At 43.9% G+C, this 21,881-nt stretch overlaps 1 protein-coding gene across 1 annotated transcript in view; it reads left to right on the forward strand.

Annotated features, from left to right (window-relative positions):
- The window catches only part of MAGIX (MAGI family member, X-linked), a gene marked incomplete at its 5' end in the record, with an annotated part of 34,726 nt that extends 24,724 nt beyond the window's left edge, over nucleotides 1-10,002 (forward strand). The window contains 3 exons of the mRNA XM_083353456.1: nucleotides 1,513-1,656; nucleotides 3,748-3,886; nucleotides 7,098-10,002. Coding sequence (XP_083209582.1) covers nucleotides 1,513-1,656; nucleotides 3,748-3,886; nucleotides 7,098-7,582 — 768 coding nt within the window. The 3' untranslated portion in view covers nucleotides 7,583-10,002. The remainder of the gene's footprint in view (nucleotides 1-1,512; nucleotides 1,657-3,747; nucleotides 3,887-7,097) is intronic.
- Between the last annotated feature and the right edge of the window lie 11,879 nt (nucleotides 10,003-21,881).

Here is a 21,881-nt window from a genome sequence, read left to right on the forward strand (position 1 = left end):
AGATGATGACCTCATCTCTTTTTATCCAAACCACACCTGTTTTTTGCATGAAGAGGGGCAGGCCTTGAGCTGCACAACCACTGTCTTCCTCTGCGGATGACCATGAAGAGAGTTGTTAAATGCTACTCAACTAGCATAGATTGCTTCTAAAGATTCATTAAAACTTAAGAATCTAATGGAAGCACAATAAATGTTTTCTGTTAAAACATTTTGGGCTAAAAATCTAACAACCTGTGTTAAATATTTAGCATGTTCCATTGAGTCCAAGACTGTGTAGACACTTGGATTTTTTAAACTCAGTTTGTTTCTAGGAATCCATTACATTTTTAAATGAAAAATCCAAATTTCTGGCTTAGCTTTCCCCAGCTTGATTCCTTTCAGATGTTTTGAATCAACTATTCCTGAACGTTTTGGTATTCCCAATCCATCTGAAAGCATACATTGGGGAAGGCTAAGACAACTTATGGACAGACAGACATGGAAGCTTGCTAGCTGCTGGTGCTCAGGCAGCAAGAGGTTGGGAAACGGCTCTGCAAACTCTGTAATCAGTCAAACACAATTTATTCCCCTGGTTGGTGTTTGTGGTCCCTAGTTAATTGTAAGGAATGCTCGTCCCTTTATTTGCGGTGGACCAGAATGTGTCTTTAGACCTCAACCACTTCCTCGTTACATTGGTTGAATATTGTCTTCCTTTTGTGTTGCATGAGGCAGAAAAGCAAATGGGTGTAATTTAATAAAGGGTATTAAAGTTGTTATCCTGTAGTTCAGATCAGATTTTATTCATAGTGAAGGAACTCATGGTAATTTGTGTTCAATTGTAATCCAGCTCAGATGCCTTAGTATTGTTCACTTGTGGCTCCAGCATTAAATGATTATTGGCAGTACACCTCATCTAATCTAGAATCTTTAAGGTTGAGGTAGGATATTTTTAAAACAACAAATTGGTAAAATAAAAACATCATTCTGTTGCCACAGATGACATCCTTTTTTCATTTTAAAGCATACCAAATTGTATTTAGATTCAGTTCTTACAATCCTGCTGGGAATAATCAGATGATGTACAATATCTGTGAGGTGTGTTCTTGCCTAGTGTTTCTCAACATCTTTAAGATGAATAGACTTCAACTCCCAGAATTCCCCAGAATGCTGGTTGGGGAATTTTGGGTATTCAAGTCCACATACCTTAAAGTTGCTGAGGTTGAGAAACATTGTTCTAGCCTATTTTCAGTGCAGCAGTAACTTTAGAAACATTTTATTTTATTTTGAAAGATGTAACTACTGGCACCTCCATGACTTTTTCTTGAGTACAGACAATGTGTCTGTACCTATGTACTGAATGTTTCTTGTGGATGTACAGATTGCAGGATACTTCAGTAGTTTCCATTGCAAGAGATAGTTTGGCCCCTAAAATAATTTTCTTATTTACATAGTTTTTCTGTGGTTGCTGTTGTTTTAAGAAAAGACATTGTCTCAGCCGTCTTCTCTGGATTGTGATCTCTCCCTGCTCCACAGGAGTCTGGCCAATATTCCGTGGAACTGCTACGAGGGCCCAGTGGCTTCGGATTCAGTCTAAGGGGCGGGAGTGAATATAATATGGACATCTATGTCTTAGCTCTCATGGAAGGTGGGCCAGCCCAGCAATGTGGCAAGATTCAGGTATGTGATGTTCTCAGGAAATGAGCGCCAGTGCAAAGTTGCTGAGGCCAGGCAGATGTGAATTGGTTTTAGGAAACTTGTTGTGACTTGCAGACAGAAGTGAGTTTCTCACTCGCACATCCCCGAAACTTTAGCTGTTGCACAATCTAGCATTCTAGAACATAAGCTGGATCAAGCAGACAGCCTTCTAGTTCTATATTACTTGGCAAGGGAACATATGTATAGTATCTAGTTCTAATAATGTAAGTTATTACACATGAGTCTTCCCTGGTGCCCACCATTTGTCAAAAGAAAATTATTTTTCCCAGAATTTTCCATCCAGATGAGCCATTACAGATAATTCAGGGAGTTGAAGTTCACACATCTGGAGAGTGCCAAAACTGGGGAAGGCTACTATAAATTGCATGGCATCGTGCAATAAAATTCTCTTTTTTTTCTCTCCTTCCATTCTCCTTTTATCCATTCTTCCAAAAGACACTCGTCACATAGCCAGCTATTTTAGCCATATTCATTCAACCCACCCAACCAAAAGCTCAGATTAACACCAAGGAGTCCACCAATTCAGACCATTTATCTGAGCTTCAGTTCCTTTAGCCCCCATTTGTTCTTCCTTAGGATGTAAAACACTGGAACAGTTTAAGCCTTAAACTTTAAGGCATCCATGTAACTCTGTGCTTGTACACCAGCATATTTCCCAATTTTCTTCAAACAAAAAGGGATGTCAAAAATACCAATTCTCGTCTCTGATGTGAACTGTGAGCAGAACCTCTTTTTTGACACCCTGTATAACACACCAAGCAAGGGACGCAGTGGCTCAGTGGGTTAGGACGCTGAACTTGTCGATCAGAAGGTCGGCAGTTTGGCGGGTTGAATCCCGAGTGCTGTGTAACAGAGCGAGCGCCTGTTACTCGTCCCAGCTTCTGCCAACCTAGCAGTTCGAAAGCACGTAAAAATGCAAGTAGAAAAATAGGGACCACTACGGTGGGAAGGTAACAGCGTTCTGTGCGCCTTTGGTGTCTAGTCATGCCGGCCACATGACCACGGAGACGTCCTCGGACAAGCGCTGGCTCTTCGGCTATGAAACAGAGATGAGCACCGGCCCCTAGAGTCGGAAACGACTAGCACGCATGTGCGGGGGAACCTTTACCTTTACCTTTTTATAACACACCAAAGCATGCAAGTCCTTGAAGCTAATTTGGATTTTTAAAAACATACTTTCCTTTTAATAGATGGAATATACACTGCTGGGCACCTAGAACTGAATAAATATATAACAATTATATAGCCTTCGTTCAATTCACATTTTGCTCACTTTTCATTATTACTTCTAACACAATATTCACCAACCAAATACAAAAGCTGGCTCGTGTGCCCTTACTAGCAACAGCAGCAGTTTCAAAAGTTAACAGCTTAATAGCCTCCCACCTAGCTACTAAATGATTGATAGCACTTGATCAGATTCTCTCCTTACCACTCGATAATCCATGTGTATATTTAATGGTGTAATATGAAGTTTCACCTTAAGAATGTGATTTGTGAGTTAGTTTCTAATCTTATCTCAGCCATAGCCAGTTCTAACCTTACCTTATCATTGCTTAGCAATTTTAAGGAGGCAATTATTCCACAAGCGTCCATCTGAAATACAAGGGTAATACACTTGCCTTCCCAATGTATTCTAGAATAATTTTGCAATAAGCAAAACAGTTGGAGCTCTCTGTAAATACAACTGTGAATATTTAATACACACAAGAATTTCGTATCCAGTGCTGAATCTGACAAAAATATACAGGTTGTCCTTGTTTAGTGACCACAGTTGGGACCAGCAGCTCTGTTGTCAAGCAGTAAAACTGCAACTGTGCTTATGATCTAAAACTGCTTTACAGACCTGTGAAGGTCATAAATGTGAGCATTGATTGAAAGTTTGTTTGTTTTTTCGTCACTGTTGCAATGTCAACTACTGTTCTACTGTAGCTCTCAACATTTGTGACTAAAAGGTTTGAAAATACATGGAATTGCTTTGGGAAAACTCGGCACACACCCACAACTCGTTTGTGGGGATGGTGGCTTTTTCATGCTAAAACACTGTGACAGGTGAGCGACCAGCTGGTGGAAATCAACGGGGAGTCCACGGCAGGAATGACGCATGCTCAGGCGGTGGAACACATCCGCAGTGGTGGGAATCGAATACGACTGGTGCTGAAGAGGGGCAATGGATTCATTCCTGACTATGGTACGTCCATGCCTCTCCTGGCCTCGCCTGCTCTTTTCCCTTCCTTCTTTAAATAAGAAATCATCTGCTTTGCGCTGAATATCCTGCTAACGCAGGGGTGGGGGACGATGGCCCTTTTATGACTTGTGGACTTCAACTCCCAGAATTCCTGAGTTGAAGTCCCCAAGTCGTAAAGCGGCCATCGTTCCCCAGCTTTCTGCTAGTGCAGACATGTCAAACACAAGGCCCGGGGGCCAGATCCGGCCCGCGAAGTGGTTTCATGCGGCCCGCAAAGCCATCCTGGAAACAGTGAGGGAACGGCCCCCACTGCCTTGGCCCTGGCCCAGAGACCCTCCTTCTGCCAGAGACCCTCAGTTCTCTCCCACTCCTGCCCAGGCCCCCATAGGCACCCTTGATGCGAAAGATGTAGAGCTGGCCACACCCACCCAGTAGGCCATATGCACTCTAGCCACGCCCACCCAGTAGGCCACGCCCACCCAGTAGGCCACGCCCACCCAGCCCCCTGAGGGCAACCGCAGTGCTGATGTGGCCCTCAATGAAATTGAGTTTGACACCCCTGTGCTAGTGCAACAGATGAACAAGGCATAGGTTCCAGTCCAGAGAGGTTGACCTACAGTGTCCCTTTTTCAACCTTCTTCTTCTTCATTGAATGGCAGGATATTCTGGTGATTCTTACTCCAGAAATAAGCAGAGGGAGAAGAGGGCATTAGCCTCTCTGACCTAAGAGAGGAATTACAATTCTAGAGCAACAGATCGTGCAATTAGTGTCTCCCTCCCCAAAGCCTCTCTAGCTGCCTCTTTCCTTTGAAGGGCCTTTGCAGGAGCAGATTTTGGGTCTTCGATATTCACCCCTCTTCTCTTCTTTTTTTTTTCTTTCCTGCCCCGTTGCCCTTCGTACGTCCAACCCTCCATGCACTAACCCCACCCGCACACGTTACTGTCTGATTCCCTCTCCCCACCTAATCTGTGCCAACTTCATCTTAACCTTTCTGGTCTGTGATTGGCTTCATACCACCACCCTACCTCCCTGATCTGTGCTGGCCTTGTGATTTTCCTGCCACTTCCTCACCCCACCCCCACCCCCCAAAGTCTCTATCTGTCTCCGCCCCACAGGGCAGCTGCTGGCCAGCCTGGCTCTCTGCGTGACCAACTCCCCCCGGGGGGAGCCCTGCTTCTGCCTCGTGGGACGGGTCGAACATAAATGGTGGGTGCCCAGCCCCCAGTGGGACCAACCCTACCACTCAGCCACCACCACCCCCATCTCTTCCTTGGTTTCCTAGGGAATCACATCTAAACTAGTATGTGATAAAGGGAGCACCCATCTCTTTCTGTAGGGGAAGATGATCCTATTGAAGCCAACCCGCATTCCCCTGATTCCCTTCCCCCGTTTAATATCTGCCCTTAGTTTCCCTGATTTCTTTCCTTAGCTTTGTCCCTAAGAAACTTGCTCCAATGCTTGTGTATTCTACAATTTTACATAGCAATAGAAAGGGAGCAATGAGCCACTTGAGAAGACAGGTGTGATATTTTTAGGCAGCCGAGTTCATTTGGAATTCATTTGGAAGAGCGTGCATTGCAGTCTGATTAAACTTATTTCCCCTCTTTCCAGACACAGCTTTAAAAATACCAGCTTTGTACGTTAGCAACAAAAGCTGCAACGCTGATTAGATAGAATTTACGATGTTAAAAAAAAAACACATGATTGCTTCTGTGCTGGAATCAATTTTTAGAATAAATTTACCATCAGTTCTAGTATTTGCTTGCTTTTAAAGCAACTTTCTAGTCATTAGAATTGGGGAGATCAGATTTACCAGGTTTAGGGCGAATAGTAGCTAACACCTTGAAAAATAAAGGATAGGATTTGAAGAAGCTTGGACAACAGGGCCCTGCATTAAAGATTGATCAATAGAAACAGTTAAGCTTTTTTTTTGTAATGCAGAAGTTTGATATTTTATACTGTGCCCCATAGCTATCATTGCTTGTAATTACTCCCTCATTTTCAATTTTTCCACTGGTTTATTTGGAATTCATTTTCCATGTATTAGTACGTTATGAAATGTAATCACATTTCCTCACACACACCAAAATGCGGCATGCTCATTAAGAACCTCAATTTCTAGAAATCTCTCTGCAACCAATCTAAAGCAGACATGATCTGACAAGAGATCTGTGTTAGCTCCCCAAGGAAGACATTTGGTAGAACGTTATTAATAGTGCCCTTCTGATGTGCCAAGGACCAGAAGGCAGCTGCGATTCTTTGACATATCCTTCCTGGGCCCTTTGACATATTGTCCACCATCATAGTTGAACGAATCTCTTTAAATTGACCAGGGAAATCATTTCCAAAGATCAGATTCCTATCCTGACAGAATTAACCTATGGACTGTCTAGAGACAAGTATTCTGGAAATCAGAGAGCAAATGGCCTCTTGGAATAACCCAGGAAGCAGTTGTTCCTCCTGAGAGTTCAGAGGAAGGGTATTCCTTAGCAACATCTTGAATAGTCTAGACTTGTAAATAGTAGATATGGTTGCCAACCACTGAACATTTGAGTCTATTTGTTTGGCCAATAAACTATATTCTGGCCAGAAAAGTAATCCTAGTAAAGTCCAGATTTTGCCCTGGCTTCACCCTACCAATAGTTCTCTACCAATAGCTGCCTACCTTGGTTCAACTTTTATTTGGTCTTGACTAGAATGTCACTAAAAGGGTGGCTCAGTGGATTAGGACGCTGAGCTTGTCGATCTGAAGGTCGTCAGTTTGGCGGGTCGAATCCCGAGTGCCGCGTAACAGAGTGAGCGCCTGTTACTCGTCCCAGCTTCTGCCAACCTAGCAGTTCGAAAGCACGTAAAAATGCAAGTAGAAAAATAGGGACCACTACGGTGGGAAGGTAACAGCGTTCCGTGCGCCTTTGGCGTCTAGTCATGCCAGCCACATGACCACGGAGACGCCCTCAAACAAGCGCTGGCTCTTCGGCTTTGAAACGGAGACGAGCACCGGCCCCTAGAGTCGGAAACGACTAGCACGCATGTGCGGGGGAACCTTTACCTTTATCTTTAGAACGTCACTATTTCTATAATCTAATATCAGCCAATACCTAGAGAGTAGAGAGCTTGCAGTAGCATTTGGTTCTTTGGGGCCTGTCCTATCCGCTCTCTCTTCAAACCAAATCTCTCTTGTTCTACTCACTGGTCTCCCTGTTTTTTTCCTAGATCGTGCCTTCAGCCAGAGCTCCGTCAAGGTGCAGCAGGTGCTGGAGGCTGAGGACAAAGCCAGGCACCGGCACAGGAAACCAAACCGGTCCGTGGTCCCCCAGTATGTGGGACAGAACCTCAGCGATGGAGTTGGCAGAGAGGCAGCGCTCTGCGACATCAGGCAGCAGCTCCCCAAACCCCACCAGTCTGGCCAGTTGCACCAGACCTCCAGCAAAGCTCAGGGAGAGGAAGAGGAGGACAGAGACCAGGGCTGGAGGCCTCATAAGCAGGGAACGAATGGGGAGAGTGAGAGCCACAAGCTACTTTCTCCCCGGCCTAGCAGGAAATTGCGGCCAGACTTGGTCCCTGGGCCTTGGCTAGTACCCAGTAAGGAGCGACTGTCCCGGGCCCTCTGGGGGGTCTGTATGGGCCAAGGAGAGGAAGAAGTACAAAAGGGCAACCCAGGGAGAGGGAAGGGCATGGAGGTCAAGAGGCGGAGTTAAGCCAAGCGACGTTGGGCTCAGTACAATCATGTTAAGAACTACACAGGGCCTGGCAGCGATTAGTGGCACTGGCCATCTCCGTTTTGGATTAGGCCGTATTCTCCTTTCCAGTGTCTGTTTTTGTTCAGAGAGTCTCCTCCTCCACTCGCACACTATGCAAAGGCCTTTTTCATTTTGCTCTTCCCCATCCCGTTTCCTCACAACCACACTATGCAATGATAGCTTTCAGAAGCCACTTTGTGCAGTTCTCCTGGAATCGGGCAGCGGAATTTTCTGTCTTCTGGCCGCCATTCCCTTTTCCCAAGAACTCTGATGGGTGTTTCCATGGCTACAATTTCCAACCCTTTGCGGTCTGCAACTTTCTGATGCAATGCTTTTGAAATGACATTTGTAGAAACGCTGGGCTCCTGAGGTTCCTCAGGCGTTTCTCCAATGAGAAGACCGCTATTAGCAGGTGAGTTACCTACGGAGCAGTTTATTGCTCATTTCGTTCTGCCCAAGGTGGATTTTGGAACATCTGCAGAATATTCTGCAGCCTACAGGGATTCCAATGTCCATTTCAGTGAATTTGCATGGAGCTGGGCTTAAGAGCTACTCTATCCTACAAACATGCCCTAGATCTGGGTAGGGAACCTCGGCTCTTTTATGACTCATGGACTTCAACTCCCAGAATTCCTGAGCCAGCTGGCTCAGGAATTCTGGGAGTTGAAGTCCATGAGTCATAAAAGAGCCGAGGTTGCCAACCCCTGCCCTAGATTCACCTGTAACAGCCTTCTGGAGGGAAACTTGAGCAGGTGGGTGTCCCAAAGATGCTTTTTTCACGAGGCAACTAGACTTTCTTGCTTTTCTTTGAAGTAGGTGGGTATTTTGTACGAATTTTGCTGCTGCATATTAGTTTTCCCTGATTAATCATTTTCTGGTTTCTCAGGAAGTCTGTGGAGCAGCCTTACCTAGCCCGGTATTTTCCAAATGTGTGTCAGAACATGAGAATTCCTAACGGTGGGGAGTTCTGGAAGTACAAACCCTTAAACATCGAGCGGGCACCAGTAAAGGAAGGCTGTTCAGGTGTCCTTCCCTCCCTCTCTTACCTTTCATGACCCTGCAGTAGAGGGATTGCGGCTGCCTGTCACCATCCGCCCACCCCCTCCCCATCCGATATAGCACAATGACTCTTTTTCCTGCGGTGGCCTGCAATCCTCTTTGTCCATTCTGCTCCCCTGGTCACTCAAGCTGTGAACTACGTAGGCTGGGGTAACTTTTTCTCCTCAGCCACCTGGAAGGCAGTTACCTTCTCTGCTCTGCTAGGGGCAGCCGTAGCCAATGAATGAGCATGAAGCCACCTCTGTGCATAAAGCAAACGTTGGTGTGTTGGAGGGGATTCCTATCAGCCCGTGCCCCTCTGGTTCGATTGCCAGCCAGCAGGCAGTTTCAGCATGCCCCAGCCCGTCGCAGGTGCACCGCGCCCCCATTAGTCAGTATGGTTTGTTTGGCTTCTATGTTGTGAGTTTCCATGCTGAAAAAGCCTAGCAGGTGTGGAGTTTCTCTTGGCAAAAGATTGTGGCAAGAGGAAGTTAGACAAAGCATCTCTAACATCTCCTGAACAGGAAGTGCAGTGTCAGTAAAAGCAAAGGGGGGGAAAGTTTGATCTAAATTACTTGATTGACAATCCTTTGCTTCTCGTCAGCTCCATTGTTCACCACTCAGTTCCTTCCCTTCTGGTAGAAGACTCATCACAGCATACTGGGGAGGTTGGATGTTGGCCCAAGCTTTAGACATGCAGGCGTACAATTTTGCCTTGTGCTCTCTCTTCTCTCTCTCTCTCTCTCTTGGGATGTGGGAGATATCATGTGCGTTGCATGTAGCGTGCAAACATGATCCAATGTGAAATGTGCATGTATCTGCAAGATGCATATAGATGAACATTTGGCTGGGCTTGTGCTTCCAAAGTTCAGGAATCACTCATGGGTACATGCAGATCCATGCTGCTTTGCAAGAACACAATTGAATTGCATTCAGAAGGCACACCATGCAAGGTTTCAGAAGCTAGCTATCGTGCAATACCGCCACCCACATTTCCTGTGCAAAGAAATGCTAGATTACAAATCTAGATGGAAACCACATCCCTCAAGCCCAGTAGGGTCTGATTCTGTGGTGCATTTACAGAGGTTGGCTGTTTTAGTGAATGACTAGTCTGAAATTCACCCACAGAGTCAAGTAACGAACAACATGGGCTTGGTTGCCCATCCTTAGAAGATCTTCTGGAATGAAACATTGAAGCTGGTTCTTCTGCTGGTTGTAGACACACAAGTGACTTGACAGGGTCAAACAGGGTCAGGGTTTCTAACTGCAGATGCCTTTTTGGCTTTTTAACTGGAGATGGGAGGACAGTGAGGAAACAGCTTTAGTGCAGTGCAGTTATGGAAAGCAAATTATTTTTTAAAAGTAAATCTTATAATTATTATACATTAAAAGATTCTGATTTTTAAGCTTTGTTTGGCTTACTTTTGCTTCTAGAAACTGTATTGTATATTCTGAATCAGCAAACATTCTTTTTAAGGTTTGAAAATCAGTATTTGCTTCTAGTGAACTTCTTGCAGCATGGCCTGGATAAGATGTCCTGCACAGGCGAAAAGGAAATATAATTCTTTGGTATTCAGTCAACTAATGGGAACAGATACATCCATGTTGGTACAAATGATCCTGCTGCACGTGGGAATGTGCATCTGCATTAATTACATTTGCAGAAAAGCCGTTTTGCTGCACAAGTTTCTGGATGATTCAGGTTGACTGGGACTCCTATGCACACAAGCATCCTATCTGGATGTCTACTGTGTCAATTTTTCTGCTCGATGAAAACCCACACATAACGAAGTCTGGATTCATTCTATTTATTGAGGTAAACATTTTCCAAGATTCTGCACTATCATAGTGTAGAAATATACAGCATCTTGCCGCTGCCAGTTCTATTTTAAAGAAGTACAGAAGTACAGCCCTTGAAACTCTGAAATGGGCCCTAGCCTAGAATCTAAACATCATGCAGATACGGAGAACGATAAAAGGGCAGTAATGTACAGGATTTCAAATAGTGATGAATAGAGCTTCTGCCTGCACAATTCTTCACCTTTCTCAATAGAAGAAGCAAAATGCATCAAGCACAAAAAACTATATCTAATTTGCCTGAAGGGCTTACTTTACACTTAGACATACACATTCCAAAGTCTTGACAGAAAATCTAGGCAGCAGTATTGGTACAGATGCATCCTGTACAGTGAAACCTACCTGGTCAAGATACTGGTATGCTCTCACCGCTTTGGAGATTGACCTTTAGCTCACAGCCCAGCTGCAAGGTCTAAAAATCAATTTATATACATAGGGCTAACACAGGTTCTTCTTTCCTTTGCTGCCCTAGATAAAGAGTTTCCTTCCTCTGGGAGTATGCATACGCAATTATTAACTTAGCTTTTTTTTTTCTTCCTGGTCTCATGGGAAACACTTGTGTCTTCTTGGGATCCTCCCCTTTTGCTGCAGAACCCAGTGCCTTGGGTAGTCCATGGGGGGAATGAAGGCTCTGGGTGTTTATTCACTGGAATAGAAGGAGACTTAACCAGAGGAAAAAGCATCCAATATACCTCTATGCACTTCTCAAAACAGAAACAACATTTCTCCAGGATGTTTGCTTAACTCATAAAAATGTGGAAGCCATGACAGTTGCTTCATGGCTTCTGGTAGGCGGACCTTCTGGAATGCAATCAACAACACGTGAGGTGCCAATAAAGTGAGCAACCACAATTTCCTGAGGAGGCGTAATTTGGAAGGATCTTCCCAGAGTCTAAAGGGATTCCACTGATCGAGTTTTGAATCATCTTATTACTTTATGACAGCTTTGCTCAAATTGCTGTTCCTCAGATGTAACGGAATGCAAGCTTTATGTTGCCTAGCCAGCAGCTGGCATATTCTACCAACAGTAAATCTCCTTATGAAAACAGTCAGCCTGCTATTTCAATCCCCAATGCTGGTGGATTTGTCATGGGGAAAGCCTTCAGCCTATACCACATCACAGATGGTTCCTCCAGCATAGATTTACAGGAAGGGGTGGCCGGTAATGTGTACATTTCAGGAATGTTTGATGCAAGAAAGGAGAATTTCTGAAAGGGAGCTAAAAGGAGTGTCCCCTCAGGGCTCTTTGCTGATGTGGATTCTTGATGGATACAGTTCTACTGCCACCATTCTTTGCCTTTTTATTATTATTATTATTATTTATTATTTATTGCATTTATATACCGCCCTTTCCCTGAGGACTCAGGGCGGTTTACAGGGAATTAAAATCAACCATACAAAAGTTAAAAAACTAATTTAAAAAGATTAAACCAACCCTGTACAATTAAAAACCCCCAATTAAAATAAATTTCTCCTCAGCCTGGGCCCGAGAGCTCAAAGAGCCAGGTCTTCAGGCCCCGGCGGAATGACCGGAGGTCGGGGGCAGTCCTCAGCTCCACCGGCAGCTGGTTCCAGAGGGCAGGCGCCCCCACTGAGAAGGCCCCATCCCTGGGTGTCGTCTGCCGGCAATCTCTTACCGGCGGCACCCTGAGAAGACCCTCCCTGTGGGAGCGCACTGGGCGAAGGGCATTTGATGCCTTTAAGAAGGCTGCAGAGTAAATGGTCCCAACAGGTGACATCATCTGGCTGTTTTTGCCTAGTAGTAGCCTTGTGGGAAATCCAAATAAGAAGCACAACAATGAATACCAGCTCTTATCTTTTTCCCCCCCTTCTCTCCTATTGCTCTCTGGAAAATTAGGGAGGGTCCCTTCTGAAATGCTTCCCATGCTCCCTTTTCCTTCTGGGGACCGAGATACCTTTTGCATCGCTTCCTCCTGTCTCCCAAGGCCATTCCCAGAAACGCTCACACTTCCTCCCTGTTTAATATTGGGATAGAGGTGCAATCTAAAACTCTCAAGGCTGAAAAATTAAACTGGGAAGTTAAAAAGCATCTCGGAAGGTGCTCAATCACTACGACAGTGATTCCAGAGAACTCTGTGGATTTCCAAGAACTGAGCTGAAGTGAATGGAGGATTTATCTTACGCTGTAAATGATAAAACAATGTTCCCAATTAAACATTGTTGCTTGGACTTCAAATGATTACATCCAAAATATGACAGGAAGGAATATAATAGGGAAATTTAACCCATTTTAAAGAAAGATACATTACTGAATTAATTTAATTAACACCTTTTAACCAATTCTGTGGAGACTTCATTTAACTGGACATGTGAGACAAGAGTTATGATCCCCATATTTATTATAGTTGGGGTTTTTTTGTCACATGTATCTACAGCTCTATGGTCTACTAACCCAAAATATATTTCTCTTACTGAGTTGAACAGATTCTGATCTGACCCAAGTGTGCCCAGCTAAGCTAATGTAGGCTCTGAAATTTTATAGTTCAATCATTTTTGCCACATGCTGTATGAATCAGGTTGACGTATTAAGGTTGCCCTTTGCTGCTTTCCAGGCTATATTAACAGAGCTATTTTATTTGGGAACTCAGGTTTAAGGCCAAAAATGGGCAGAGAAATTAGGTCATTTTGAGCCTGCTGCGACTTACAAAACAGGACAGGATATAATCAACAGACGGTGTAGTGAAAAAAGTATATATACTAAAGACACCTGTATGCAAACACAAACACTTCACTGTTCTTTGAAAAGTATTTAAAAAAAAGAAACTCTGTTTCTCCAAGAGTCCATTTTAGTTCACCAGTGCTACTTTCTAATAATAGCTGGGCTGGACCCAGAAAGTTAAAAGTTTGAGGGCTCAACTTACTCTTCCCCAAGTCCTCTACAATGTACCTCCTGTCTTAGGGCTGTTTTTATCAAGAATTCCGATGCCATCAAAACACACTCAATTCCCAGACTGCTTTGACAAATGCTCCTCATCCTGGCTTGTCTCCAGCAATAATCCACAGCATTTTTAAGGACAGTCTAGTAATCTCTTTGATCCTGTCCAAAGCCTGTAAATTACTGTTGAAAGCTGTGGGTGAGTTGCAAATAAATACTTCTGGAATGCCCGGATCTACTGGACTCTGATACAGAATTAACAGACCAGCTGCTCTTGGGAGGACATCTACCTGGAAATAATTTGTCCCCTTAGGCCAGACATGTCAAACACAAGGCCCAGGGGCCGGATCCGGCCCATGAAGTGGTTTCATGCGGCCCGCAAAGCGATCCTGGAAACAGTGAGGGAACGCCCCCCACTGCCTTGGCCCTGGCCCAGAGACCCTCCTCCTGCCAGAGACCCTCAGATCTGTCCCACTCCTGCCCGGGCCCCCATAGGCACCCTTGATGCGAATGATGTAGAGCTGGCCACACCCACCCAGTAGGCCATACACACTGTAGCCACGCCCACCCAGTAGGCCACGCCCACCCTGGCCACACCCACCCAGCCCCCTGAGGGCAACCGCAATGCTGATGCGGCCCTCAATGAAATTGAGTTTGACACCCCTGCCTTAGGCACTGCTTCAACATTTGCAGTTGGAGGAAATACTGCAAAAGACACTACATTTCAAAAGTGCTGTTCTCCTTCAAAGGAAGTGAAACCTTTGTCAGCTGGCCTATGACTATTCAGGGTTCATGGCAGTGATGATTGGCATATGCAGCAATCAATAAACTGAGTTTCTACAAAATCTTGAACTACCAACTAGCCAATTATACTGCAATTTATCATGCTGACACATCTGGTGGGGTTTTTATATGATTCAGTGCACTGGAGAAGTCCAGGAAATGCTGTTAGCTGAATAAATCTGGCTTCTGTTGACCATGGGTAAGTATGCTATGAGAACACAACACGCTGCATGGTTTTCCGATTGTACTTTGGAAGTGATTACTAACTGTAACTACATTTTACAAAAGAAAAAAAAACTTTTGGAAACCAGATTACGTCTTGAGTAATTTCTCATCTCGACAACCCTCCTCCATTTTCTTTGTGATCTATTTTTGTTGTTGTTCCTCTGGTGCCAATCATTCTCTTTCCCCCTTCTCCTAGGCTCACTCAGCAGACTTTGGGGGGACTGTCTGCCAGCCAAGGGTTACTCAACTTCCCTTATCTTTTTATGTCAGAGATGGGGAAGCTGTGGCCCTTTAAAGGTTTCTGCTTTAGAACAGGCCAATGTGATTTTTAGAGTTGAGTTTCAGTAGCAGCAGGAGATGTGCAGGTTTGCTGGTCTATAACTTCTCTGTGGCTTCCTTTTCTCTTTGCAGAATCATTTCCATATAGAAAACTATATGAAAACTCTTCTGCCTCTCTTCTTTGCATTAGGCTCTTCTCCAGTGAGTCCTTCCTTCTCATTAGGTGGCCAAAGTATTTGAGTTTCAACTTCAGGATCTGGCCTTCTAAAGAGCAGTCAGGGTTGATCTCCTCTAGGACTGACCGGTTTGATCGCCTTGCAGTCCAAGGGACTCGCAGGAGTCTTCTCCAGCACCATAGTTCAAAGGCCTCAATTCTTTGGCGCTCAGCCTTTCTTATGGTCCAGCTTTCACTGCCATACATTGCAACTGGGAAGACCATAGCCTTGACTATACAAACTTTTGTTGGCAGGATGATGTCTCTGCTTTTTAGTGTGCTGTCTAGATTTGCCATGGTTTCCTCCCCAGGAGCAAGCGTCTTTTAATTTCTTGGTTTCAGTCCCCATCTGCGGTGATCTTGGCGCCCAGGAAAACAAAATCTGTCACTACCTCCATTTCTTCCCCATCTATTTGCCAGGAATTGAGATGCCATGATCTTGGTTTTCTTAATGTTAAGTTTCAACCCAACTTTTGCACTCTCCTCCTTCACCAGCAACAAGAGGCTCATTAGTTCCTCTTCACTTTCTGCCATTAGATTGGTATCATCTGCATATCTTAGGTTGTTGATATTTCTCCCAGCAATCTTAATTCCAACATTTGATTCATCTAGCCCTGTTTTTCTCATGATGTGCTCTGCATACAAGTTAAATAGGCAGGGCGACAGTATACAGCCTTGCCGGACTCCTTTCCCAATTTTGAACCAATCGGTGGTTCTGTGTCCAGTTCTCACTGTTGCTTCTTGACCCGCATATAGGTTTCTCAAGAGACAAATGAGATGGTCTGGTACTCCCATCTCTTTAAGGACTTGCCACAGTTTGTTATGATCCACACAATCAAAGGCTTTAGCATAGTCAATGAAGCAGAAGTAGATGTTTTTCTGGAACTCCCTAGCTTTCTCCATGATCCAGCATATGTTGGCAATTTGATCTCTAGTTCCTCTGCCTCTTTGAAATCCTTTCTGTACTTCTGGTAGTTCTCGACCCACATATTGCTGGAGTCTAGCTTGTAGGATTTTAATCATAACTTTACCAGCATGTGAAATGAGTGCAATGGTGCGATAGTTTGAACATTCTTTGGCACTGCCTTTCTTTGGAATTGGAATGTAAACTGATCTTTTCCATGCCTGTGGCCACTGTTGAGTTTTCCAAATTTGCTGGCAAATTGAGTGTAACACTTTTACTGCATCATCTTTTTAAGATTTTGAATAGCTCAGCTGGAATACTGTCATCTCCACTAGTTTTGTTGTTGCTCAGCTTTCCTAAGGCGCACTTCACTTCACATTCTACGATGTCTGGCTTGAGGTCAGTGACCACCTCATTGTGATTATCAGGGATGTTAAGCTCATTCTTGTATAGTTCTTCTGTGTAATTTTGCCACCTCTTCTTAATCTCTTCTGCCTCTGTTAGGTCCCTGCCATTTTGGTCCTTTATCATGCCCATTTTTGCATGAAACGTTCCCTTCATCTCTCCAATTTTCTTGGAAGAGATCTCTGGTCCTTCCTATTCCATTGTTTTCTTAAGAAGGCATTCTTATCTCTTCTAGATATTCTCTGGAATTCTGCATTCAATTGGATGTGTCTTTCTTTTTCTCCCTTGCCTTTTGCTTCCCTCCTTTCCTCAGCTATTTGCAAAGCTTCCTCAGACAGCCATTTTGCTTTCTTGCATTTCTTTTTCTTTGGGATAGTTTTAGTTGCTACCTCCTGTACAGTGTTGTGAACCTCCATCCATAATTTTTCAGGCACTGTCTATCAGATCTAATTCCTTAAATCTATTTGTCACCTCTACTGTATATTCATCAGGGTTATGATTTAGTTCATACCTGAGTGGCCTAGTGCTTTCCCCTACTTTCTTCAGTTTAAGCCTAAATTTTGCAACAAGGAGCTCATGGTCTGAGCCACAGTCAGCTCCTGGTCTTGTTTTTACTGACTGTATAGAACTTCTCCACACACTACAAATTCTTTAATTCTTGCACAGATGTCCTCTTGGGCAGTTTTTTCAACCAGCCACTACATCTACACTTTTAATGCAGGTGTTGCATGCATTTCTGTGCCATGATCTTACTCCCCTAGAAACAAGCATAGGCATATCACCTCACAAATTATTGTGGCTAACCACATCTACGGTAGGCTATCAGGGTTGGGACATCACTAGAGGGCAGAAAAGAAATACAGAAAACCTGATTCTTTGCTTCCCTCTTGTGGTCATCCAAATGTTTGTTAGCCCAAATCTGGTACTGTACAGTATCCAGTACAGCATTTTGTTTGATCCAAAATCAAACAAAATGCCAGATTTGGTGTCCTCTCTTTGATGATGAAGAAAAGCTGGCATATACTTTAGAGACAAGTAGCTTCCGGAAGAATAACGGACCCTTATTTTTATTTCAGAGAACGTGCTTCAGAGTTTAAAATTCTGCTCCACTTGCCATCCATTTCTCTGTTCCTGCTCATCTGATTATTCTTAAGAACAGCTAAATACACAGAGATTAAGCAGCAGGAGGTTTTCCTGGCCTGAAGATACAATTGTATGGAAAAGTCTGCCTGTATAATGTAAGTGTCAGGAGGCTGTTAAAAGCACATTGGAAAAGATAGCCCTTCGGTTGCCAAGAAACAAATGGACAACAGGGCAAGAGGAAGCTTGACAAAAACCCACACTAAAGGACTACATCAGTCTTTCCCAATAGTTGAATTCCACTGGGACTTCTCTAATCCTTTGACTGTTGGTGTGTGTGTTTTTTTTTTAAATAACAATAATTACAAACTGACAAACTAGTGTTTGTTTTGCTTCTGCCACAGACAATTAGTCAAACTGGGTGCAATCTAATTCTGAAGACACTTAATTCTGTGTTGAATAGCAGTCCTTCTTCCTAGCTGCAACTTGAGGAGCAAAGGCTGAACAGAGGCAAGACTCTGAGTTAGGGTTTTCCTGGATCCTAGGATTCAGTGGAGAAGCTTTATTCAATGCTGCTGTCCTACACAATCTCCTTCCAATGAAACTTGCACAACCTTCACAAATGGGTGATGCAAAAACCATCTTTCAGAAGCCGCATACTGCTTTCAGTTTGCAGTCTGAGGACAGAAAGTTAAGAAGCCAATTGTCAAATTGGATTTTAAATACCACCAGGCAGAAGTCTTGATCAAGGCCTGTTATCTATATTTAAACAGCCAGAACTTGACAGCTAGAAAAATATATCCTCCCATCATCAAATAATATCAATATCTGCCAACAGGCAGTTGCCAAAGGTACTGTTATAGTAGCTAATTATAATATTGACAACCATAGCATATTACAAGAAACCAAGAGCCTTGGTGGCGCAGTGGGCTAATGCCTCCTTAAGTAACACCAGCTGCCTGCAATTAGTGCAGGTTCGCATCCCACCAGGCTCAAGGTTGACTCAGCCTTCCATCCTTCCGAGGTAGGTAAAATGAGGACCCAGATTGTTGGGGGCAATTAAGCTGACTTTGTAATAATGCCGCTTGGGTGTGTGTGTGTGAAAGCCCTAATAAGCAGGCATATAGATAGAATGAAGGCTACTGCTAAGCTTGTAAGCTACCCTGAGTCTTCGGAGAAGGGCGGGATATAAATGGAATTAAAATAAATAAATAAATAAATAAATAAATAAATAAATATGATCATGTTACATGCACTCTGCTTTCTAAACTTTTGAGTGATGTCAACATACGCATCCTATCAAACATTGGTAATTTCTCAAATAATGTTTACTTTCAAAAAAAATATCAGGTGGTTGTTGTTGTTTTTAAAAAAAACCTTGCTGTGATAGGGCAAAGGAAACAGACCAGGGAGAATGGCACTGCAGGCAAGCAGAGGAAAGGCAGGGTGGGGTGGAGGAAGAGCTGTTAAGAGAGGAGAGCCAAGAAAGAAGTCGCTGCCAATCCTTCCTTTATAGGGTGGCATCCGAGCACTGGGAACTTGGCCCTTTGGGCAGCAATAACACTTTTCAAAAGCTTTCAGCCAAGCGTAGTATAGTGAGGTTTCTAGGAAGGAGAATATAGAATTGACAGCCAGGCTCAAAGAAGTTCAACTTTTGTGGAGATGCTTTAAATGAGGGATGTCCAACCTTGGCAACTCGTAAGATTTGTGGACTTCAACTCCCAGAATTCCCCCAACAGCATGGCTGATTGGGGAATTCTATGAGTTGAAGTCCACAAATCTTACGAGTTGCCAAGGTTGGACACCCCAGCTTTTAATAGAGTTCTCCCTCTTCCCAGTCAGTCAAACAGAGGGGAAATCTTCCAAGAAACCAAATTCCCATACCTCAGTCCCAAACGTGACTTTCTTTTTCTTGGTCTACTTGCACTGAATCAATTTTCCTTCTTCTTACATTTTACGACTCATGGACTTCAACTCCCAGAATTCCTGAGCCTGTACTGTATTGGGATGCAGGAAAACTTTCACAAATGCAGACTGACATTTTGTGGCAACAGATTAACTTTGTTACTATCTGCCAACTAGGCTGAGTAGTAACAATTAGTCCAATATCGTTCAGGAAATATCAAGAAAACAGGATTTCTGACCAAGATTTTCCTTCTCTGACCATATCACTCTGAAGTGATAGTTGCTTTCTTATTTTCCCCCAAATTTGCCCTCATCTTTTGAGTGCAGGTAGCCACATCTAGATGATCTTGACAGATCTCAGAAAGTAAAACAAAGCTAGATGTGAATATTATTGGGCATATTGTGGATATTATTGGGGTGGGACGCTACCAAGAAGTTCCAGGTCTAGGATAGCTTAGGGTAGGCTGCAAAGTAGGGGGGGAAATCATACAAAGGCAAGGGTAAATCATTTCAATTTTGCTGATAGTAAAATGAAGTTATCAAAGAACCTTTTATCTTGTTATCCTGTATTGGCCATTGTTTGAAACAGGAATAAACATGAAATTAATTAGATAAGCAGAGGAAACTGCCAGGACAGAAGGATCAGATAACGCAATGAGACTTTAAGCCATGAGAGGGCTTTGCAGAAGCAAGAGCTAATAGAGAATTCTCTTGGTTGAGCTTGGCAAGAAGGCCATCAAAATGTATTACAAACCCATGATAGGATGGAGAAGGGCTCACTCTGAACAGAAGGTGTGAATGTGCACAGAAACAAAGCTTATCTTAATTCACGAGAGCTGTATGAGGCGCACAGAAAGGCTTCATTTAGGGAGACTTTTGTGGATAAAATCATAGCAGATGAGAAAGAAAAATCAGAAATGCTAAAGACTCTTTCCGTCTGAGTCCTTAAGCTGTAGCTTGTTTAGTTAATGACTAAATCCAACTTTGTCAATAGCTAAGGTTAAAAAAAAAGCTATTTTTCTCTCTGGGATTCCTCTCCCACACCACAGCAGTGATCATAGGAAGATTCAGAAGTGTCTTACAAGGTCTGTTTTCCCAACATAATGACTCATGAGTTGCTGCATATTTGACTTATTTGACTAAGCCACTGTATGACACAGGTCCAAGACATGATTCAAACAGCATCCCAAGCCACAAACAAGCCATACTGTGCAAATATCAAGTCAGGCCAATTTCACCACTAGTAATCAACAGCAACTTCCAGGGATTAACACTGAAAACACAGGCAGTGCCACCAATCACAGCCCCTCAATTATCTTTCATATGGAGGAGGATCTTCAAGTTAACGACTTTTGGTCAGTGGTATGGTTCAGTTTGAATATGCATGCATGCACTTTGCAAAAGGCTTCCACATACCAGCAAAATTTTATGTTAGCAGAATTTTTATCTCACTGTCTTCCCCAAACTTGGTAGAAATCAAAATGCTTGACAGGACTGCTGTAAAGATTTTATTCACAGAATTTACAGAAAGCAAAAGAAAAGATGCTGGAATGAAAGAGAAGAGGAAGTCTCATGTATGGCATCATGGTCATAAGGATGACAAGTAAAGAGTTAGCTGGTATGGGGAAGGCTGGCGATATCTTGGCCAATGCGCATCCCTTGAACTGGGGCAGAATCTGTGGAATTTCAGCTTACCACTTGGTTAAATGCATAGATGTCCTGCCTGCAGAAAAAAGTTAGCAACATACGGTAAATTGCACATGGTTAGACACTCTTTTTTGTCAGATTAAAAGCAGGTGCTGAGTAATACACAGTATTCCACCTGTTAGACCAGACATGTCAAACTTGTGACGTCACGTGATGTTGCGCAACGTACTAGGACTGTTTTGCCATTGCTGGCAATGGGGTGGCCGGGGCTTCCGTGTGATGCAACTGGCCCAAGGGCTGGCAGTTTGACACCCCTGTGTTAGACCTTCCATCTGCATGTGCAGTTAACCTGTGCCTGTGGTGGGAAGCAGATCGGAGGTGTGGAGTGGTCTCTTAAGGGAAGTAAACACACCTACAAAATTTGGGACTTCGCAGCTAGAAGCTCTCCACAACTGTACAGGTAGTCCTCGACTTACAACAGTTCATTTAATGACTGTTCAAAGTTATGACACTAAAAAGTGACTTATGACTTTCACGCAATGGGCACGCGATCAAAATTCAGACGCTCGGCAACTGGCTCAGATTTATGACATTTGCTGGGTGTGTGTGTGTGTGTGTCACGTGATCAGCTTCTGCAAAGTTCTGACAAGCAAAGTCAACGGAGAAACCAGATTCACCCTGTTCCCAACTTTAAGTTACTGCAGCGACTCACCTAACAACAAGAAAGGCCCGTAAAAATGGGGCAAAATTCACTTAACAAACGTTTCACTTAAGCCACAGAAATTTTTTTCCCGGGGTCGTAAGTCAAGGACCACCTGTACTCCGAAAGGGAACGGCGATCCTTCCGGCAAACTCCGTGCCCACCTCCTCCTTCCTGCCTCGGTTGCTTTTCCCCACACACTCACAAACACACACCGAGTGCCAGCCCGCCTTCCCGTCTCCGGCTGCCCTTAAAGGAACAGCGGCTGTTCAAAAGCGCCCGAGCCGTGCCCAGCTCGGCAGCCACACCTCGCCCACAAGGCTT

Source organism: Vipera ursinii (genome assembly GCF_947247035.1).
Source record: "Vipera ursinii genome assembly, chromosome: 2".
NCBI lineage: Eukaryota > Metazoa > Chordata > Lepidosauria > Squamata > Viperidae > Vipera > Vipera ursinii.